Below are 17,811 nucleotides of genomic sequence, written 5' to 3'. Positions count from 1 at the left end.
TGACCCTCTGGCCATAAATGTCACCCAGTGCAGACTCCCAGAGCAGAAGACATAATAACCTGTGTCACCCTGCTTGAGCAACCCCAATGACGGGTTCACTTCTATTGCTTATCACTATCTCTAAGGCAACATAAACCATTTTCAAGCAGTAGAATCAGGTGATGAGGACCAACATTAGTTTTCAAAGCAAGGTGTAGAGATGCTCACTGAAAGAAAATAACTCATTGCATTTGGTTAATGGTAGGCTACAAACATCTAAATGCTGAAACTCAACTCATTCTAGTCTAGTTAAAATGATGTTACTTTAGTTCATGTTTATTTTGGTGTGTTTGATTTATATGAACCACATTGCCCAATGATGTCTATGATCTCATGCACAATTTGGACATTCAAACAAAACTAGAGGGTAGAAGTGATATGCTGAGTTTTTCAGTCATTGATTTTTCTTTAAAGTCTCAACTTGAGTCTGCCACATAAAAGGGTATATTACTAAATTTTTATAGGAAATAGAGTGGTTCTTAGACAAAATAGGCATACTGATTAAAGCAAAGGTTTATCCCTCCTCTAGAGTAATAATAGCTCCTGAGAATAACGTATTTTCAAACAGGTCTCTGTCTCCTAGAAGAACTTTAGGGAGTTAGAAAATGTGATTCCATCCTTGTTTGTTGTCTAGTCTGTCTTACACAGAGCCCAAAGATTACACAATTTTTAGAAAATTTTCTTTTCTCAATTTTAAGGGATTCATTTTCTGCCCAAAATAGAAAACAAAGGTTCTTGCTAATATGTGTGTTGAAAATGTTACCTATTACCACAAATTGATTGCTTTTGACAATAGCTCTGCAAAATCTTTGATTCCCTTGATGCTTATGGACTTGTGATAGTGATATGTTGGTGTCTTTGGTATCCCGTTTGGAGTAGACAAGGTTTGTCCATGAAGCAGTCTTACTCCCTCTAAAGCAACTTCTAGAGAACTCTGCTTAGTATACATGCTGCCACATCACAAATATAGAAGCCACCTTTATAAATTCTAAAAGCTGCCTGTGGGCCCATTTACAGACACTATAGTTTAAAGCATGACTTACAGTTATTCCACCTCTGAAATTCAGTGCTGTAGTTGCAGAGTGGTATTTCTTGTGAATTACGAGCTTTTCCTTGTATATTTATTTCCTAAAGGCTTTCTGACCCTTTTTACAAACAGAATGTTCTTAACCTATATTGATGAATCCTCTATATCTTCTGTCTTTGTCAAAGAGAGTTACTGTTCTTCAGGGTACTGCTCAATTAGTCTATCTATGATTACCAAGTCCCAAGCATCTTCTACCTCATCCCTTCTCCTTGTTTCTCACTAGCTAGCTTTTTGGAGACTTGAGAGCAATTACAAATAGATATTATTTCATCACCATAATTTTTTATTTTTATGGCAATAAAAGGAGATATTAACTAGATATTAGCTAACATTATCTAGATAAATGAAGATATATGTACATAAAAGAGAGAAGGACAACTGAATAAAATGATTCTAACACATCCTCTAGTGTTGTAGGCAAGTCAGAGGGAGAACAGAGTGTGTGCGAATTATCATTCTCTCATTCTTTCAATGAATGTCAGATACATACTAGAAAAATACAATCACCAATGCTATATCTCCTGACAAAGCAATTGCTACCATTGTATCCTGAGCACAGATCAAATTGACTAAGGAGTAGCCCAGAAAGTGAATCAAATTCTAGGTTTTGAATAGAATCTTACAGTTACACATCATGAATAACTATATGTGATATTTATAAAAATATTATATACACTATTATGATGTCTAAATAGTAAAGTAAAATTGAAATCCATGATGGGAATATAAAAGAAAAAAATAGACAGACATGAGGGAGTATGTATGTCCCTTTTATCAAGAAAACACTTAATAACCATCTATTGGATGAAGAAAGAGAGACAGTCCCTGATACTGAAGCCAGAGTCTAAGTACTACAGTTTTAAGAAGAGTTTAAAGGCTCCACAAAAATATAGATTTTGAAATTAACATTGCACATGAAGGGAATACATTTCAACATTTTAAAAAATCACACAAGGAAAAATACTTTTATATTTTATTAGATAAATTTTTTAAATTATAATAAGCTCCATATAGTAATAATGAAATAATCCATCTGGGCAAGAATTACCCACAGTTAAAGCACACTATTTACTCCCAAGCCTTTTCTGGTTCTTCTAGTGTCTCAAGTTTGACTGGCAGACTCCTAAAATCATACCTCTCTTTCCTTCCTCCCTCTCTCCGACAAAATACACACACACACACACACACACACACACACTGCAGAATAATGGCTCTTTTATTCTCTGTCCTTTCAGTATGGCAAGAAGAAAATAAAATACATTGACTATGAGAAGCAGCATCTGTACTTCTACATGGGTGAGTTTCCTGAAGCCACTCTTCCTGTAATCAGTAGTCATAACTGGAACTGTCTCACAGAAACCAACCCATATCTGATTTGTTAATAAGAAAATAAACAGATCTTATTTCACATATGCTGGTGGGAAACTATGACTGGGTATTGGGCAAGAAAGGAAATATATACTTAAAAGAGAGTCAGAAGGCAGACTTCTAATCATATTGTCCAACATTCTTGTCTTAGAAAATCTTTACAATATTGAGATAAAAGAATAATAACATTTTTGTACAGAGAAGAGGGGTGGGAAAACATTTGCAGTGTGATACCAGAGAAAATAGACCCAAAAATCAAGAGCATTGAGAAAGTTTGTACATGGAAGAAAGTTTGTAGCTGCTATGATCAGCAAACAGCTCTAACATATGCACACATATCAGATGCTTAGATGATAGGTAAGAGGGTAGATATGGTAGATGGATAGGTAGATATTAGATGATAGGTAGATTGGTATAGATAGATGATTGATAGATGGATAGATATGTCTATACATACACATATAGATAAATAGGAGACAGATTAAGGTAAAAAGATATAGATAGATAGATAGATAGATAGATAGATAGATAGATAGATAGATAGATAGATGTAGGCAGAACAGTATATTGCCAAGCTACTAAGCAAAACCATTTAGTTCAGTAATTTTGACACCATTATTTATCATTATCATTAAACAAAATCAAACTCCTGGTGATATGAATAAGTGTTCAAGTAACTCGGAAGTCTACTTATCTGAAACAGACTTGCACTTTTGGTAAACAAACCAATATCAGGAAGGAAACAAATACCTCCTGTATACTAGAAGTTGTCAACTGAAGATATTTTTTTAATGAGGGAACATTTGAACAAGGTCTAGAGACATTTTTGTCTCTCAGTATGGAAGGAGATGATGATGATCTTAAAATCCTATAATGCATAAGAGTAGCCCATCATAATAAATAATTACCTAGCCATATAATTTAGTACTTATGAGACTGAGAAGCCAACAGAGGCTTTCACTTGCCTACATAGGCAGCAAGTGTTCTCTTGTAACATACCTGTTGAAGATGGCCACTGGGTGAATTATTGGCCAGGTGGAACTACTCATCCCAGCTTTCTCCTCCACACTGGGATTCAGCCTCTACACCCTGTACCCAGCATTAGACCCTTTTTGTGACACATTCCAAAGGACAGCTGACACTAGCTTAAATCATATGTAGTTTCATACAAACACACAAAAATGGCTTTTATTACTGAACCTGACTAAGTGATATGCCTTAATATCATGTCTCTGTAGTAATAAAGTATCCCCTTAGCTTATGCAAAATGAGTATTGGTTATAAGTTCACTCCAGGAGGCCTATGTCACAAATCATCAACACTTTCTTGAAGCCCTTTCCTTGGAATGTCAGCTGAAAGCCTCTCAAGTACAAATAAGTCAGGCTCAAGTTGTTACAGAAAAGCATTGCCATATCTTTGTCAAACATGGCTAGGAAAATTTTATTCCTAGCCTAATGCAAAATGAGAGAGAAACTTTAGTACCAATTGAGCTTAACTCAGCTGAAACAAATGGTAAGAGCAAGTCTTTCAAAATTCTAAAGACATATATTTAAAAGTATTGAATAGGAGAGAGAGAAATGAGTATAATAAAGTTAAAGTATCTATGTTTGCAGACATGTGTTTATTGGTGCTAGTCTCTGGTACCACCAGAAAGCATGGGCCTTCTTCTTGTTCTTATTCTCCTTGTTCTTGTTCTTATTCTTGTTCTTCTTCTCCTCCGCCTCTTTCTTTCTCTTCCTCTTCCTCTTCCTCATCTTCTTCCTCTTTTTGCTCTTCTTCCTCTTCTTCTTCTTCCTCTTCCTCCTCTTTCCTCTTCCTCCTCCTCCTCCTCTTCCTCCTCCTCCTCCTCTTCCTCTTCCTCTTTTTCTTTATATTTCAAAAAGAAGGTTCTCTGGTCTTTGAGTTATAGCAGGTAAATCTCAAAGGAAGGGAGTAATAATTTGCAGCCATATGTAGTCTAAGGTAATTCTCTAAAAAAACGTGATGGAGGCTGGTATGCTCTGGCTTTGAGTTGCTACAGTGGGGTATAAGTGAAATCATTTGTCCTGACAATTAGCAATCCTCATTGGTCAAGCTTTAGATCTAGTTGAGAACAATGCTCAAAGGAACAAAACTAAAGTTTGGCTGGGGAAAAGGTATTTGCTCAAAGAATAACAGTCACTCTGAGATTGTTTATTTTCTTGGAGGTCTTGTGAGTGCTGTTAAAAAAATTGAGTAGATAGCTCAGAAATAAGTATACTACTGACATAATTCTTGTCATACTAATGTGTCAAAACAGAACCCAATCTGAGAAATTTAATATTCATATTCTACCTCAGAAAATATGAACCTGGAACTGTTGGCCAAATTCTTTCTCCAGCCTCTGAGGTGTTAAAGCCCAAGACATCATTCTGGATGTCCTTCTTGCATCCTTTCTCAAGGCCAGCACTCTGGGGAGAGTATGCAACAGAATCAAACACCCACTGGCTTGCACTGGGGTCCACATTGCCTGCTGGCATGCACTGGGGCCCACATTGCCTGCTGGCATGCACTGGGGTCCACATTGCTCATTTGTCTTTTTTTTTTCTTTATCTTTTTCAGTTGCACTCCCCCTGCTCATGCCTGTCTACTTTAATTTGCAATCCATGCAAGTGATGTACCTTCGAAAGTATTGGACAGTGAGTCACTCATCCCATTTTCTAAACATAGACCAGATAGAAAATGAGTTGAAAATGCTTAGTGTCCTCCGATGTAGCTTCTGTGAGTAACAGGACATCGGATTGAGACAGTGCTCAAAAAATAGGATATGAAAGTGTGTTCAAGGCTTCTCACTGAAATGCTTATCTCTGCAGGATATTGTGTGGGTCAGCAGCTTTTACATTCGTTATTTCATCACATTTGGTCCTTTCTATGGAATTTTTGGAACGGTGTTGCTCATATATTTGGTCAAGTAAGAATATCCTCTTATTTCTATAATCATTTTACCAGAGCTACTTGTAATTAGCAAAGTATCATGGCAATGTGGTCCACTCCCAAGAAAGGCAAAAGTTCAAGTGATTCTGTCTAAGAATTTGTCCAGGTTCAGTTTTCCCCATGTTGATTGCCAACTAAGCCATCTTAGTTGTTCTTTAAGGCCAGAATAACTTAAACTGCTTAGACACCATAAGCTCTGCCAAGAATCATGATAGGACAAGACAAAATTTAAGCTCTGTCATGACTAGAATTTTTTCACCAAACCAAAATGGTTTCAAAGCCCTTCCCAAACTTCTTATTTGTTTACATTTCATTCAGTTGCATTGCAATACTACACCCCTATTGGTTGTAAGGATACTGAGAGCAACTGTGGATCAGACAATCGGCTAAGGGTTGACAGTCATCATTTTGTTTGATGTAATCCACACACAGCCTTACAATGTAGATTGTATCTTCTTTCTGCTCAAGGAACTGAAGCTTGAGAGATTAAATTGCTTGCCTAAGGTGACAGTGCAAGTACAGGCGAAGACTGTTGCCAATATAGAACTTGAACCCAGCTCTATCTGGTGACAAACTGTCAAATACTTTACAAATGCCCTTAAAGACCTTGGTTTGTTTTTTTCTCCCCCTTATACTGGGCATATCCTGTGTACCAGGCAAGCACTCAGCCCCCAATATCTTTTATGCTTGCACCAAAATTAGAGTAGATTATTTGCAGGTAATGCTCCTTTGAGTTAGGAAATGGAACAAAGCATATCATCAAATGCTTGTATGCCAGCACTAGTTAGAAATGGCACTTGATGCCCGCAGCCAACTATCAGACTGAGCTCAGGGACCCTGGTGGGGGAACTAGAAGAAGGACTGGAGGAGTGAAAAGAGATTGAAACCACATAAGAACAATGTTGGTTGACCGGACCACCCAGTGATCCCAAGGACTAGACCACCATACAGGGAGGGAATCTATGGCTTCAGATACATATGTAGCAGGGGATAGCCTTGTCTGACATCAGTGGGGGGGTAGGTTCTTGATCCTGTGGAGGTTTGATGCCCAGGGTAGGGGAATTCTGGAGCTGCAGGGTAGGAGTGGGTGGGTAGGCAAGAGTGTATCCTCATAGAGGTAAAAGGGAAGGTAGAGAGGACAGATTGGGGGGGGGGGGTTGTAGAGGGGTAACTGGAAAGGGGGAATGGAGGATATCATTTGAGATGTAAATGAACGGAATGAATAATAAAAAATAATTTTAAAAGTTCTTTTTTTTTAAAAAAGACATGGCACTCAAAGAGGAAATATACAGCTACTAGACTCTTCCTCCAGGGTTTGGCCAGTTGAGACAGAAGTCATGCAAGCTCAATGATTGCACTTAAAACATACTAAGTGCGTTGCCACTCCCTCTTTTTATTCCTCCACAGGTTTATTGAGAGCCCCTGGATTGCTTATGTTACCCAGATGAGCCACATACCAATGAAAATGAGCAGGGAAGAGAACCACGACTGGCTCAGCACTCAGGTGATGATGGCATTAGAAGGACAGTCCTTCCAATCAGACTAGCCTACAACTGCTAACTTCAAATAATAATAATAACTCACCTTCATAAAACACTTTCCTGAGGACAGGCACCATGAGATGTTTTGCATGCAACTAAACAAGGTGGATGCAATGATTATTCTCACTTTACAACATGATAAAATAAAACCTGTTTGTGAGATGGTTTGGTAACTTGTATATGGTTGTAAGGCAGTGAGCTATGAGAAAAGGCCGGAAAGCCTGATAGAAGAGCTCTAGAACCCCAGCACCCTGGCCTGAAGAAGGCCACTGGGACAGAAGGCGCTTCAGGCTTTTCCCAGACATCCGGCTCTCTCAGCTTCAGCTCTCCACAATCCCTCCCCCAGAGAGGTCAATGGTCATTGATCACGTAGAAGTAGCACCATCATGCAGATGAGGCATTCCCAAGCTCTCAGACCAAGCCAATAGGGGTTACCTGCTGCCAGACCTTAACCCACCCCAAAACTGTATATATAGGCCAAGCTCAAAAGTAAAGGTGTGCGAGATTCTTCCTGGTGTCTGAGAGCTTCTGTCGTGGTCCCTACCCTCTTCACCGGCCAGCCAGTGCCTCACTGAGGCACTTCAAAGAGCTGTAACACTTTTCAAAGAGCTGTAACACATTTCTTCTCTCCGATGCTGCTGAGACGCTGAGACGCTGAGACGCAGTTGGTGGCAGGGGCAGAAGCGGACTCTCCTGTCTGCTCCCCGTGGTCCCTTCGGGCTGCCCGCAGACAAATGGAGCCAGGCAGCCGCCAATTGCACCCTGTCCTCAGCCCACTCAGAGATCCTTGTGGGACCCATCTGGAAGCGGACCCACATATGGTTACACAACAAATAAGTGATAGTACCAAGCTTAAAACCTAAGGAGTTTGGTTATAAAGTCTAGTCTGCAAAGTAAAATTAGTCCACTAAAGTCCAGAAGCCAAATATGAACTATTGGTTGGTTGTGTATATAAAAGTTTACGGGTCCATGGTCATGTTTGTTTATTCATATATTATCCATGGCCACTTTGATGCTATCACAAAATTTAATGTTGATGACAAAATTAAAAGATTTACTATTGAAACTATAACTCACTCCTTTATTGAATACAAAGTGATCATGCCAGAAACCATATACATACAATTAAAAAAACTTTAGTGAATTATATTTATATATTTCTTTATATATAGACATATATGTAACAATAGTAATGAAAGGAAAAGGCTATCATTTTGAGAATAGAATAGGGCATGGGAGAAGTTTGAGGGAGGGCACTTGGGAAAGACTGTAGCGAGTAAAGGGAAGGGACAAAGTGATTTAATTCTATGTATTTAAAAACAATAGCCTAAAAAAAGGTTTATTATCTGGGAATTTATAGAAAATGTGTTTTGGCTTTCTATTCTAATCACTAAATATAACAAAGTCTTTGAAGTGAATCAAAGACTTAAAAGTATAGGGTGAGTTGCACCCTATCAATCAGAGGGCCCTGACCCTTTAGAGTCAAGAAGAAGGGTTCTCAGGTGTTTGGTCTGTGAGCTATTTCCATATATTTTACTTTTCACTCATCATTTCTTTAGTCATTGGATTCCATGCTTTCCACATACTCATTGGATATACATTTCTCTTTATGTCAATTGTTTTCCAGTGCCCTTGGCCTTTTTATGTAAGTACTAATATTTTTTGAATAACATCTTGTAAAGTAGGGCTTTTGAAACATTGTCCTTAATATATGCTATAAACATTTTCCTATTTGGTTCTTAACCATGTAATTTTACTGAAGAAGGACATCATTAATACTTTATTATTTAATGTCACTCAGAAGCCCTCAATTTCTATACTAACCATACACTTTCCACAACAATCCTAAAAACCCATCTGCATCAACAAACTCTTCATTCATGACAGTTTTCTGTGTCTGAGGAATGACTGTGGCATTTTCTCCTTCAGTGCTAATACCCTTTGACATCTATTCCTTTGTATGTACTTCTTAGCAAAATATATTAGTATGTTTTCTTGAAGGCTGGGACCATGTCTATGTAACTTTAGCTACAAAAACTAAAAAGTAAACAATAATAAGCATGTGTTGATAGATTTACATAAAGATAGCATTTTCTTTGACACTTAGGCTCACTTACAGCTAATGCAAGCTTTTTCTTTACAGATTGTGGCCACCTGTAATATTGAACAGTCCTTTTTCAATGACTGGTTCACTGGACATTTGAACTTCCAAATTGAACACCAGTGAGTGATGCAAATGGTCTATTTTGGAACAATGGCTGACCCTTAATACCATCCAATATGACACAGCCATTCAATAAAGAGTCTCAGAAAGTTAAAAAGTTTAACCAGGGTTCTTAAAATTCTGATGCCCATCAGTACCAATGGTTGGGATAGTGAGTGAGCATTTAACTGTTGTGGAAAGTGAAGTAGAATCATATAAATGGGCCAGTAACTTAGTTATCATATATTCTGAGTTTTAAGAACAGGTAATGTCTATGGTGAGATACAGGAGGTATGTGGAGTGTGAGTTCATGTGCCCATGCATATTTTGTTTGTTAAAGAAACCTAAGAAACATTATAATATTTGAATAACCAAGTTTTGTTGAAATTTAAGTGCAATTTAATGTAACTATCAGGTTAGGTCCAAAGTTGTAAAATAACCAATAATGAAATCTAGTCACTTCTGAAATTTACCAGTGAATTTAAAAATAACTTTTTAATTAATCAATAAAATAGACCTACAATAAAAAAATTAAAAATGGTAACATTTGGACATCTGATCTCCCCAGAATGCTTACAAGATGCTTCTCATGGTTCCTTCTATGAAGCTCCATCTAGGAGTCAGAGAACAAAAGAGCGCTTATGGTCTTAATCCTGCTTTTTCAATCTTTATTCTTTGTAAATCCTTGAATACCCTAGCAAAAGAAGAATCGTGAGTTACATATTATTAAAGACAATATTCAGGTCAAGAAAAATTACTGGGCTGCTATGTGCAAAACCTTGGATAAAAGATTTCTTCTCTTAAAATCCAATCTGAGGACTCCAATTTAAATGTCACAGCTAGACCTACTAGCTGTTAGTTTTAGATGGGAAGACCTACTAGCTGTTAGTTTTAGATGGGAAGAACAGAAGAGAGGCAAGAATGAAGGAGACATGATCTGCTCTCTTAAGCAATTCATAATGCTAGCCAATCCATATTTTCATTTGACCTGACCGAAATTACGCATATTAAATGGCTAGTATTTATTCTCTTAGCATTTCCCAAACACTTACCATCGACATGGCTTATAGAGATGTTAAAAAAGAAGAGTTTGGGGGTAAGAGATTTGGCTTACTAGAAGGCTTATACAAGTTTGGGTCTACATTCCTGGTACTATTTTATTAAGAAATCAAAGAAATAAAACTCCTTCTAGGTTTCTTAGACTTAAGTCTCACATCTGCTGTTTGATTTTTTTTAGCCTCTTTCCCACAATGCCACGCCATAATTACCACAAAGTGGCACCTCTGGTGAAGTCACTGTGCGCCAAGCATGGATTGCAGTATATAAATAAGCCCATATTGAAGGCATTTGGAGATATTGTCAGGTAATAACACAACTTACCATTGCTCATAGCTCTCATTTCCCTTTCTTCTCAGTTTCTAAACTTTTCAACAACTTTTGAATATTTCATTTGACAACCATTTGTTAAGAAACACAAGTATCAACAATAATAAAGGCACACAAATATTTGCCACTTACCTACTTAACTCTATGGTATTTCTTAGTAGAAATACCCTGGTGTCCTCCATAGTTAAAGTTTCCTGAAATCATAGCTATGTAAGATTTATCTTTGTATTTATTCCCCATAGACCTCTGGACATGCTTTAGAATTTAACATGGTAGAAAAGACCATCAAATCTTTTAATCCATTGAAGAAATCATTAATATGTAGAGGGATGTAATGTAAGAATCAGTCATGTGTAGTTAATCTAACAACAAACACATATGCACGCACATGCATTTTCCTGCAGGACATGGTACTAGACAAATTTAAAACCACTGGTCCGAGATTAATAATGTTCTTTAAAAAAAAATCAGGGGATTATTGTGAAGGCCACCATGACCACGCCTGATCTCATTTGGCTCCTTCAGACTCTCCACATTCTTCTTAATGTAAACATCTGGTCTACCTTCACTTGCTGAGAATTCCCTGTACCTGAGCACCTTACCACTTTGCCACTTTTTCTCATCTTTCAAAATGACCACTCCCCATTTCACCTTCTCAATCCTCAATCATTCTTTAAGGTTCATTGCAATTTTTGCCTTATGTCACCATTCATTCATCTCAAGACTAAATCTATCCTTATCACAACCTTGATTAAACAGCTTGCTGAGTAAACAATTATTTAATGCTTATCTTTGAATTAGTTTCTATCTCTTTTGATGTTACATTCCTAAATCCTAGAAATACATCTTCAACATTGTAAAATAGGGTAGGCAGGTGAATGTGGTATGAACTTATATTTAAGTATATGGTATAGAAGAGAATAAATGAAAATTAAACTCAAACCTTCTTCCCGAAAGAAAGGCAAATTTATCTGCTAAAACCAATTCAGTGCATTTAATCCCCTTCCCTGGTTCATATACAGTGACATTTATCAAGTATAACTAGAAACTATATTCTCTTAAAACAAGCAGAGAAACTGATCAATGTTTCATGGAGAATCCCTTTGCACTGAGTTTCACTTTCTGACAATTTTGTTTTCTTGTACAGGTCCTTGAAGAAGTCTGCTGCCCTCTGGATGGATGCTTACTATGAGTGATGCAGAGCCTTGCATTTATTGGTATCTCTGAAGAGGGTGGTGGCTGCGCATGTGCTTTTCTCTGATTAACTGAAGATTATCTGGCAAAAGCAGCATACATGAGTGTCCCAGGAATGTGAATCCCAAGAACATATATTAACCTCTCCCTGAAGGTCTTCTCTGTAACTTAGAGGAAGAAGAAGAAACAGAAAGGTGGCTTCTGTCAGAATAACAAAGGGAAGACAGTAGCTCACTGTTTCTATTTTCTCATTAGAATTTTGGACTTAGTTGCAGTAGACCTCAGTGAAATTGTTTCTGTGTGAGGTATAATATGATGTGGACAGAGCTGGAAGTGAGAAAAGTAAAGATCTCTGACATAGCCCATTGGAAGTTAGTGTAGTTGTTCTTAGAAGACAACTGTTTATTTAAGACATTCCTGCTAAAGTATAAAATTTTGCTTAATTCCTTTCAAATAGTTGATCTTCAAAATTTGATTAGAATTAATATTAAAATACCTTCAAATGCTTGTCTTCACTTTGCACTTGCAGTATTGTAAATAAAACATGTGTGTTGTTAGTATACATATGTATGTTTTCCTATATGGAGAAATTAGAATTTCTATAGTCTCCTAAAAGAATTCCCCAAATCCAATAGCAACTTAGGATCTTCTAACTGTGGGTACTTAAAAACACATACAAATGAACGAACACTTTCAGTACCACATTAATTTCTTTTGTTAAGCTATTTCATGGAGGGCATAATAAAACATGACCTTACTTTCAAGGAGAAGATGTGTAAGAGCAAGGCTTTCTTCCTTAGCATTCAGCAAAACAATGTTGTTGATTTATCTGTTGTCTGAAGTCTTCAGCAAACATTCTTTTTTTTTTTTTTTTTTTTTTTTGGCTTTTTGAGACAGGGTTTCTTTGTGTAGTCCTGGCTGTCCTGGAACTCACTCTGTAGACCAGGCTGGCCTCGATCTCAGAAATCCGTCTGCCTCTGCCCCCCAAGTGCTGGGATTAAAGGCATGCACCACCACCACCCGACTTCAGTAAACATTCATTGATTGTCCCAAAGCTCTTTAAAAAATACTATAGGTTTGTTTGCATTCTAATTAAATTTCTGATAAAGAACAGAATATTTAATCACTCACTGTTCCAAAGGTTTCGCAAACACACCAACCAAAGTTAAGAAAATAAGAGCAAACTCTCCAGAGAAGAAATGCTAAAATGGTCATAATGTCCAATGGGAAAGTTGGGTAGAGGATGAGAAGGATGCCGAGCTTTGTCCACTTGGTGATTACTTTTACTGCGAGTAGAGACACAGGTGATTTCTCCTATCTGGACTCAGACTTGCATGTGGGTGAGGTTGCAATTTGGTGGCTTTCTCTAGTTGTACCTGATCCAGTTCCTAGAGAGTCTCAAGCTCTGCTTTTTAGGGGGGCGGGGAGGGGAAAGTAGGGGGCTAAGAAATAGCAAAGAGGTTTGCTGCACAAATCTAATTGCCTCAAAGGAATTCCTAGTCAGTATTAAAATATGGCTACTTTTGAAATTCTACAGACAGTGCATTACTATGAAATATTAGGAAATATAGAGAGACTATATTGGGGAAATGTAAAATTAGTTAAATAAATAAGTAGATATAGCCATCTAGTCATGAGCTTTTCTCTCCTAGGTGATTTGGATTGCTACTCTGCCCTGAGCTCTTTACTCTTTATTAATCTATTTCTATTCTCCATGATTCATCTTGATAACTTGTGTTATATAATCGTAACAAATGTCCTATGCCCACCCTAGCTCTGAATAAAGACTGAGAAACTTACATATTTATTCATTATAACTTTAAGCCTTAGATTATTCTTGTCCCCAACTAGTTCTTACAACTTAAATTAATCCAAATATATTAATCTATGTTCTGCCACATAACTTGTTATTTACCTCTCCTTTAGTCCTGGACTTCTTCTGCCAAGTCTGACTGGTGAATTTTCCCCCGCCTGATTCTTTTTCTAGAGTTCCTCTCTCTCCTGAAAATCCTGCCTTGTTGTTGTAACAATTTTTAATCCTGATCCATGGTTTCTACCCTACCTCAATCATTCAGTTCCCAGATAAAAGATGCATACAACCTGATATTTACAATAAGCCTTAAACAGCACAAGACCTGAATAGATATCTACCTTCTATGGTATTAGAATCTACTTTCCTATAGATAACCCAAATTATTACTTACTATATTTCACCTGGGCTGCTCTTAACTCCAATTGGCCAGCTGTCAGGGATGTGTTTTCATGACTCACCTAACCCATGGCAGCTTCTCCTTTTCTCCTTTTACCTACTTATCTCTCCTGGTTCTCCTCTGACACCAAACCCCAGTATCTTGAATTCCACACATGTCTTTTCTTCCCAGCTATTAGAATCGGCATTTTTATTTACCAATCAAAAATAACTTGGGGGCAAGGTCACTTAGCATCACTTGAGTCTACATGCAGCCTCATCTCTGAGACAACCAGGTCATGAGGACCCAACATTACCATTAAATACAAGCAGCATCAGGCCAACCCACTATACTGCCTTTTCTATCCTCCTTTTGCTATAGATCATCAGCTTTTTATTAAACCAATAAGAAAGTGAGAGAAGGGATGTTTACAAAATGTGATGTAACCATATAAATAAGATACCAACAACTGGTCTGTGATCAACATTTTGCATGGAAATCAGCAGAAAAAGACTGAGAATCACAACTGACAATAAATACTAACTATGCCTTTAGCATCAAATAAGTCAGGGTCTCTGCAACATGAAATTTCTTGAAGAAGTGTTTTCTTCCCATCAATTAATAACAAGTTTCAGGGCACACCCATTTTATTTACAAATGTTACTAATACAAATATAGAAGCAAAGTTTTTTTTTTTAAAGAAAAAAGAAGTAGCAGATAGGGTGATACATACCTGTAATGGGAGTGGTAAATTTAGTGCTTCCTGCAGTCCATCAGAATGGGGTGGCAGACATAGTGGTACATACCTGCAGTCCAAATAGAGTGATACACATGGTGACATGTACCTGTAGGAACAGCCTCTTCTTGGAGAGGGGTTCCTGAGAGAGGGTATGTTTGAGAGTGGTGAAAAAACAACACAAAGTCAATCATGGGGTACAAGCTGATAGCCTTTCTTCTGCTTCAGAGAGTTTTCTCTGGAGATCTCCAGACAGCTCATCCAGAAACCTCCGTTCTCAAAGAACCAAGGCCCAGTCCTTTATTTACATATCGATCCAGTCATTTACTCCAGGTTCCCTATTGATGATCCCAAGAATCAGAATTCCATGGCCCCAGCCTCCTAATTCTTAGAAAAAGTCAGCAAGCATATCTTTTAACATTGCAAATGAATTCAGAGTTCTGCCTGCCTTTGTATGCACAAACAATAAACTTAGCTGGGTGGGATCTATCCTGACCATGCCTGGACCTAACTTTGCTCTGTCCCAGGCTGACCTTGAACTCAAGAATCTGCCTGCCCTTGTGTCTTTCTGACAAACTGGCTTATAGTGCAACTGCCTCTGTTCTTTAGGTTCATGAAGTCTTCATATAATTCATATTTCATTCTTATGTTTTGCTTAGTTGAGAAATTATATGTTTTAGAACTCCTGTTTTCAGAGTTCTTTCCCACAGCCTTAAGGACTGTCCTGAAGGTCACAACAGTTTTCCGTTTTTGCTAAGGACATAGACACACACTTGCTCCCAGAATCATGTTGTCTCTGATTATCATGGAGTCATTAACCTTGACAGAGAGGACATTCCCCAATAAATTTGTCAGAGAAAATATTTCCTGAAACCTTGGCTGGAAGAATATTTCCCAAAGGAGGAATATGAAGTAATGAATATATATTATACAAACAAGTCTCATACCCAGCAACTGTCAACACTCATGGAGGCCCATGACCTGCTTGCTCTGCTCCAGGGGTAGGAAAACATGCGATAACATCCCTTCTATTGACATACAGGACTTGGCAACTGTAGTCCTGAAGAATGGGAGTAACAGACAGAATTGGTATACAACTATAAAGGAGGCAGAATGGAGATGAGTTGTAATTTTCTGTACCTTTTTTCCCTGTCCTCAAAAAGCAGTTTATTTACAAATTGGCACCCTGTCCAAAATTAAATTTCACCTTTAGGTTTTTGATAGTCTGAGCTTGAAGATTTCAACATGGCTCAAAACCACCTAATAGAAACCATCAACAGAGCTGCAAAATTTACAAACACAGGGAAAAAACAGTAAATAGTCTTTCTTCCCATTCCAATTGTTTTTTAAAATTTCTGGTAATTGCTTCCCAGAATCCAACTCTGCAAACCAAAACAAAAAATTCTGAGTAAATGGGACTTTCTAATCCTATATTTTGGATCTTTTGCTTAGCCCAATTAAGGAAGATGACACAGAGTGTTCTGGATCTACTTCTGTTTGAAACAAACCTAATCAATAACCAGCAGCAGGAGAATTATTGTTCAATATATGGTTTTGTGTTGAAAACCTGAAATGTGCATAGTGGGAAAGATAAAAACATGAATCTTCCCTATACTCTATAAAGAGTTATCTGCCGAGGGGCATAAAAATCTGTATATGTGTGGATCCCTTAGTATGTACACTAGTCAATACTCTTAACTCCTTGTGTGGGCATAAACTTACTACTTTATCTCCAGGGATGTCCTCTTTTAACTACAGATGATGAATAAATAATTGGTAACTTTGACTTTTAAAGTGTGATGTATTTGAATTTATCAGCATGATGCCTGGCTATTGTGTAAGTACTTATGCTATATCTGCCTGGGCTGTCCCATATAATTGTATGATGTACCCCTCTTCATTACTCATGTCCCCTCCTGTACAACCTTTACACCTTACTCCACTAAGATTATATATATATATATGTATATATATATATCCGCTAAGCTATCCACTGAGCCCTGCCAATATATATGGATTATATTTAACACAGAAAGGCAGAGAGTGCTTTGAAAGAGGATGGATGGATGGATGGATGGATGGATGGATGGATGGATGGAAGCACATACATGATAATAAGAGTAGAAAAATGAGCACCAATTCATTGACAGAATGTCTTTTTGGACAAATTTTTTGTTTTATTTCTAGCACCAATAATGTCCTATGGTGAAAGTCCAATGATAATTTTTTTCTTGGATTTGTTTGCCCTTTTGAAGTCATCATCCACATCTCATAGTAATCTACAGAGGTGATTTGTCTCAGGCAAGGTTGAAATGGTTGTGGAGACAGAGCTTGGGCATATTTAAGAGTATACTAGTTAAAGTTATGTTCCTGATGCTCAACTTCACAGAAGCTAGTAAGTAACTGAAGTGAACCTATGTGGTGGCCAACATGCACTCCAGGTACATGGAGTGTGGGCTAGCAATCATTCTGCTGGTGATAGGTTGATTGACAATTTCATTAAGACTACTACAGAATGGAAAAAGAGAAATATAGAATTAAGATAAGTTACATTAATGTCAAAAGTATTGGCAGCAGTAAAAAGTAAAACAGTAAAGTCCTTATGAACTCAAAAAATTCAGCATGGTTTTATAGAATAAATAATCACTGGTATCATTGTTTTTAAAAAATATTATTTATGTGAGAATGTAATATGTTCATCTATGAGCAGGTGTCTGTGTGTGTGTGTGTGTGTGTGTGTGCGTGTGTGTGTGTGTGTGTGTATGAGTGTAGGTCACAGGACAACCTTCAGTCTAATTCTGAATGCTTCATTCTTCTTGTTTTTGAGGACAGTGTCATTCAGTGGCCTGAAAAATCATTAAATAGGCTAGGCTTCCTGGAAATTGAGCCCAAGGATCTACCTATCTCTGCCTTCCTACAGCAGGTATTATCAGCATTCACTATCACATCAGGATTTTTCTTATTTACATGAATTCTGGGAATGGGGCTCAGGTCCTCATACTTGCATGGTAAGCACCTTCTTAACTAAGCTATCCACTGAACCCTGCCAATGTGTTTTCATTTATTAAATTAAATGACGGATATATACAAGAAAATACCTAAGCTATAATTTTAAC

The 17,811-nt window shown here is 37.5% G+C and overlaps 1 protein-coding gene across 1 annotated transcript in view; it reads left to right on the top strand.

Annotated features, from left to right (window-relative positions):
• Positions 1-11,824, top strand: part of LOC114631062 (fatty acid desaturase 2-like protein FADS2P1) — a 37,835-nt gene extending 26,011 nt beyond the window's left edge. The window contains exons 6-12 of the mRNA XM_028779366.1: positions 2,362-2,422; positions 5,075-5,151; positions 5,326-5,423; positions 6,854-6,950; positions 9,131-9,210; positions 10,428-10,553; positions 11,724-11,824. Coding sequence (XP_028635199.1) covers positions 2,362-2,422; positions 5,075-5,151; positions 5,326-5,423; positions 6,854-6,950; positions 9,131-9,210; positions 10,428-10,553; positions 11,724-11,772 — 588 coding nt within the window. The 3' untranslated portion in view covers positions 11,773-11,824. The remainder of the gene's footprint in view (positions 1-2,361; positions 2,423-5,074; positions 5,152-5,325; positions 5,424-6,853; positions 6,951-9,130; positions 9,211-10,427; positions 10,554-11,723) is intronic.
• Positions 11,825-17,811: the final 5,987 nt, after the last annotated feature.

Source organism: Grammomys surdaster, unplaced genomic scaffold (assembly GCF_004785775.1).
Source record: "Grammomys surdaster isolate TR1022 unplaced genomic scaffold, NIH_TR_1.0 350, whole genome shotgun sequence".
NCBI lineage: Eukaryota > Metazoa > Chordata > Mammalia > Rodentia > Muridae > Grammomys > Grammomys surdaster.
Note: the sequence above shows the minus strand (reverse complement) of the source record. Positions and strands in the feature narration are given on the sequence as shown.